The 5,589-nt window shown below is 53.9% G+C and overlaps 1 protein-coding gene across 1 annotated transcript; it reads left to right on the top strand.

The window, feature by feature from the left end:
- The first annotated feature begins 3,389 nt into the window (after positions 1–3,389).
- LOC123075035 (uncharacterized) lies at positions 3,390–4,776 on the top strand. Its single transcript, XM_044497726.1, has one exon. The coding sequence runs from the start codon at positions 3,537–3,539 to the stop codon at positions 4,530–4,532; it is 996 nt and encodes a 331-aa protein (XP_044353661.1). The 5' UTR covers positions 3,390–3,536; the 3' UTR covers positions 4,533–4,776.
- Positions 4,777–5,589: the final 813 nt, after the last annotated feature.

Here is a 5,589-nt window from a genome sequence, read left to right as displayed (position 1 = left end):
TTGCGACTGTGGTGATTGTGTGTTGGACCAACGTCGTGGCGTGCTGGAACCGGTGACAATTTTTGCTGCATCGCCTCATGGTGGAGCTAGGACGCGACGGCGAGGACAACACTTTTTGTTGCAACAGTCGTTCGATTTTGCTACAATCGATGAGAAAATTTGCTACATAAATTAATGCCAGAGATGTAACCTGGGACGACAACGAGGACAATTTTTGTTGCAACTGTCGTTGGATTTTGCTACAATCGTTGACAAAATTTGCTACATGTCTCGTTATTTTTCTGCTACATAAATCTTTATTTTTCCGCTTCCTTCTTCCTATTGCCTCGTTGCTTCTTTCCTCTCTCGTTAGGCTGCAAGCATCTCCTTTCTCACGCACCTCAAACTGTACCCCTGCCGATGCTACAACTGGACAGATCTTTTGCTGGAATAGGTGGCATTTTTTTGCTGAAATCGGCGTTGCTTTTTGCTGCGTGTGTGCTGCAACCAGATCTATGCAACCGGAAATCTGAAACCGGCACGTGAGAAAGCAACAACCGTCCATGAAAAAACATCAACCGGCTATGGCTGAAGCCGGCCAGTGCTGCAACCATTGGCAGAAAAAGGTTCAACCGTATATGAAAAAGCTTCAATCACGCACTATGCAGCGAAAAAAGGTGCGACCATAGATGAAAAAAGCTTCAACCGGACAGTGCGCAACAGAAAAAGTTGCAACCATTGATAGAAAAAGCTTCAATCGTAGATGAAAAAAGCTTCAACCAAAGACAGGCAATGAAAAAAAGCTTCATAAAGGCTCACGTTTCCACGGAAGCTGCAACCGGCGTCGGCGGGTGCTGCAACTGGCGAAGACCAATGCTACAACCAGCGATGGTGAAGCTGCAACCGTGCAGTTCATAGCTACAACCCGACATGAAAAAAGCTGTGACCAGCGAGCATGGAAGCTACGACCGGTGACGAGAAAAAGCTACAACCGTCGAGCACGGAAGCTGCAACCGGCGACAAAAAAGCTACCACCGACTAGCCCAGAAGCTACGACCGGCGTGCAAAAAAGTTTCAACCATCGCGTGATTTTTTTTGTAGCTAGCCCAAGTCTGTTTACGAGAGCTTCCACCTAGAGTTTCCCGATGCGAATCCAGTTGAAGCTAGCTCATCGTGCATGTGCTACTATAGATCGATTAAGCTGCTTGCCTGCTTGCTTGCACGCTAGCTTTGCACGTACGACCTACACTCTTGACGATTTGTCTAGCGTTATAGATCCAACATGGAGCGTGGTTTTGGGCGTGTGCAGGCGGCACGGCTAGTCGAAGACGAGCGCCGGCGGGTGCCGGTGGCCGACGAGCGCGAGCGGCACGTTCGTCCGGCAAACTGTGCGGGGTTTTTCTGTTTTTGTTTTGTGCGTACGTTCAGGTCAAAGGTTCAGGTCAAACAGATGAAGAAATCTAACGACAGAGGGCGTTTTGATCCAACGTGCGCATGCGGACCGGCCGAACTTTGGGCCGGTCCGCCGGCGCCTATCGTTGCCCCAAGTCAAATCTGCGGTTGATGGCTCGGTTAAGTTTTTCCTTCGGACTTGATGGTTCGGTTAAGCTTAATTGCATGTGGTTAAGGCCAGCGAGACACGAGCGTGCCCCTGGCGGGTGGGTAGCCCAGTACCGCGGTACTACGTACGTACCTCGCCGGGCCACATGGACGACATGGCGACGACCGATGATGGATGGGCCGTACGTGCGTGCGTGCGGACGCACATCAAGATGGCGCAGTGCTCCGGGGTTGGAACATGTACGCGACGTCGCCATCGATGGCACTGGAGGACTCCTACAGATAGTCACCAGTGGCATGTCAGTCAGAGAGCCGAGACTCGAGAGCCGTACCGTACGCACGTCTTGGCCTTGCGTCTCGGCAGGCCGATGGCCGGCCCCACCGTACTGCGCGCGAAAGACGGGACGCGATCGGGTCGGGTGCACCGAACCGTGCGCGTAGCAGGGCCGTGGGCGGGTACGTACAAGGCGCCGTGCCCGTATGGGCCGGCTATTGATTGCCGGGCTCGAACCGGGCCGGCACACGGCTGGTCATGTCGATCGTCGCTGTGCAGTGCAACTATTGCGTGCTCGGATGCGTACGTACTGCTACATGGCATGATGAGTACGTACGCACATCGATCGCCTGGCTCCCAGTCCAGTCCAGTCCCCGCCTGCTGTGGTCACGGTATCAGGTTACGATTGGAGATCGGCTGGCCCCGCCACGCGCGCTGCGCTGGATCGCATGGCATGATTGTACGTCGTTGCGGTCCGTCGACCGGCAGATCTGGACGGACTGGTGTACTGTCCTGTTAATACCGGCAGCCGCTCCTGCGTCCAGGATATCCATCCATCACGCTCCATGTACGTTTATTGCTGAATAAATTAGAAAAAAATATTCAAACATGCATTTCTTCACCCGCCATAGGAGCCCGGCCGGCTGCTTGATTGGCCGAATTCGTTCTGGTCCCTTCCAGCGTCTACGTTGAAGCTAGACGACGACGCCCGGCCGGATGATCGATCGAGGGGCACACGTCCCCAGCATACTACTAGCTACTAGCCATGGCCAGCCCACCGAATCGCAGATCATCGATCTCTCGCGCGGGCGCCGGCGCGTGCATGTTGCGTCCCGAGAGCTTAACCGTGTGAGCAAATCCCGCCCTCCCCCACAGCGTACCCGTCGAAGGGCGGCCATGCATCAGGCGCATCGAGCGGAGCGACAGCCAATAACAAAGTCGTATGGGCGATCCCGAGGGATTTGCGTCCCTCGCACCCCACCGCTCTCCGGGGGGGACCCCGGGGTTTCACGTGGCCGGCCAGTGGTGCGCCGCCACGTATCCCAGCGAGGTTGCCGCCGGCACGGCCTACCCCGGCAGCCTACGGAGCGGCCGCTCCCACCACGCCCGTGCGCGCGCTCTCGCCGCTGGCAGGCCTCCGTCGATCGATCCCTAGCTTCATACGGCTCTCCCAGACTCCCACATCGACCACGCCGTAGTAAGACTGAAACAAGAAATTCACGGTGAGGAGTACAACAATTTTACATGAAACAGTGAAAGCCGGCAGCGTCCTTGGATCAGTTGAACAGTGGTTGATGCGTCCATCATTGTGCTAACAAGATCAGTACTGTAGCCACTAAAGGGCACCTGCTGCTGCACCACTGCACTGCCACAGTTTGTTGGGGGTGGTTAACTAGGAGCTGCCTAATTCCTTTAACCCTAAATCAAAGCTCGGAGAATTTCCACCATACTACACTGCATCTCGGCCCAAATCTAAGCAACGCAAACTCACATGCACATGCACACCGCGTAATTAGCTCGCACCCCGCCGATCCATATAAGAAGCCCGCCACTCCCTCCACTGCCCTCTCGCCGGCCTCCTCCCCCCACCCCCACCGATCAAGTCACCATCTCTTCTCCGGTCACCGTGTCCTCCGATCAGGTCAATCCCTCTCACCTCGCCCACATAGCTCCCCGGCCGGCCGTGGTCTGATCGCTGCAGAAGAAGGATCTGTGAACGAGGATGTTGTCCTCGCACCCGCACGAGGCGGCCATGCTGCCGTACGTGCCGCGGCCGCCGTCGCTGCTGGTGGACCGGCGCTACAGCACCGGCGCCGAGGTGGCGCCCAACTGCCCGCGCTGCGACTCGCCCAACACCAAGTTCTGCTACTACAACAACTACAGCCTCAGCCAGCCGCGCTACTTCTGCAAGGGCTGCCGCCGGTACTGGACCAAGGGCGGCTCTCTCCGGAACGTGCCCGTCGGCGGCGGATGCCGGAAGAACCGCCGGGGGAAGTCGTCCGTGCGGTCGGCCTCCGACTCTTTCTCCGGCGTCCGCGACGCCACGTTCGGGCATGGAGGGTTCCCCGGCCCGCTCCGGCCGGACATGGTCCTGGAAGGCATGGTCGGCAACCCGGCGAACCCTGGCCAGGGGATGCACGACGTGCCCACCGCACCCGACGGCTCGTCCATCGACCTCGCAATGCTCTACTCCAAGTTTCTGAACAACCAGCAACCGGCTGGCGACGGCAACCTTGTCGGCTCCGTCACGCCGGAGTCGGCCGGTGGGCACGTCGACGAGACGTTCGACACGTTCAGCGCCTCCAGCGACATGAGTCCCAGCGGCCTTCTGCCGCCCGCGCAGTTCGACGCGAGCCCGGACGGATTCGTCGACTGGTCCCGACCGGTGAGCAGCGCCGACCCGACTAGTACGGCCAGCCCAGCTACCGCAACCACCATGCTGTGCACCGACGAGAGCGTGCAAGCTGCGCTCGGCGAGCTCAACTTCGCCATGGATCAGAGCTGTTTCGACTCGTTGGGGCTGCCCACGGACGGTGCCGCCGCTAACCTCTCGTCGTGGTGCTCGATCGTGCCGAGCTTGTCGACATGGGAGGAGCCCAAGTACGACTCGCTTGATTCGTTCCCTGACGACACCCTCAGCCTCCATGACGGAATCCTTGCTGCCGATCATGACTGGAGCGCGGATTGCCAAGGATTGGAAGCTCTCTACATGCCGTAATTAAATATATACAGTTACAATTATTATTTTTGGCTAATTTGTTGTTATTTTTTGTCAGTTTGTCCTTTTTTCTTTCTTTCAATTTGGTTTGGAGGAACTATATATACATAGATATAATGTATGTTCTGAAGAGAGGAGGGGTGAGGCGGTAATTAAGTACTCATATGTGAAGAAATTAAGGGTCGGTATACTTGTGAGATAGATGTAATCAGGCAACACAATAAAGTTTGAAAATATTTGATTATATCGATCGTGTAATATTGACATATTCTCATCAGTATTTTGTGCAACCTCCCCTATAGAACATTGTATTGAAGCTGCCTATGATCCAAATCTAGGAGTAGTACATTATTTGGTACTCCCTCCGTAAAGAAATATAAGAATGTTTAGATCACTAAAATAATGATCTAAACGCTTTTATAATTCTTTAAAGAGGGTGTATATATCTACAATTCAACATATAACCGCACTCCGGTGAGACATTGCTTGCAACACTTTATTCTACTGCTGTAATCTACGGCAAATTATTCTGTATAGAAGCAATGACCATGCAAGCTCTCGAACTAGTTAGAGTACTTGGTGTATTACCTAGCTTGCATCGTCGGCAAATTCACATTGTGAAAAGACTTGGTTAATAAGAGGGGGTACCTATGTGGCTTAATTTGTGGAGCAAATGATATCTTGCATGACAAGTATTCAACAGTGCATGTGTCCCTTGTCTCCCTCGTGCTCGGTGGAAACGGTTAGTCAAACGAAAGCTAGCGGTCCAATTAAATTCAGAGTATGGGGAGTGGCTGCCATTCAGCCATGGCCTCAATTATGAGCTAGGAGATTGATCGTCTCGGTAGAATCGACCCACTTGTGTCGATCACTTCGTATCTTTTCCACTCCCTTGATTCTGGGTAAAATGTTGTGTGCGCCACATTGTGTTAAATCAAAGAGATAATTTTCTCTTTCCTCCACTTGTTGCAATGCATTTACATTGTCAAATCAACAATGTCTAGCCATGAAGAAAAATATACGCAAATACATGAACATGAGAGCAAATTGAAGGATA

The sequence above is a fragment of the Triticum aestivum genome, chromosome 3D, assembly GCF_018294505.1.
Source record: "Triticum aestivum cultivar Chinese Spring chromosome 3D, IWGSC CS RefSeq v2.1, whole genome shotgun sequence".
NCBI classification, from domain to species: domain Eukaryota; kingdom Viridiplantae; phylum Streptophyta; class Magnoliopsida; order Poales; family Poaceae; genus Triticum; species Triticum aestivum.
The sequence above is the reverse complement of the archived record's forward strand: the minus strand, read 5'-3'. Positions and strand labels throughout refer to the sequence as shown.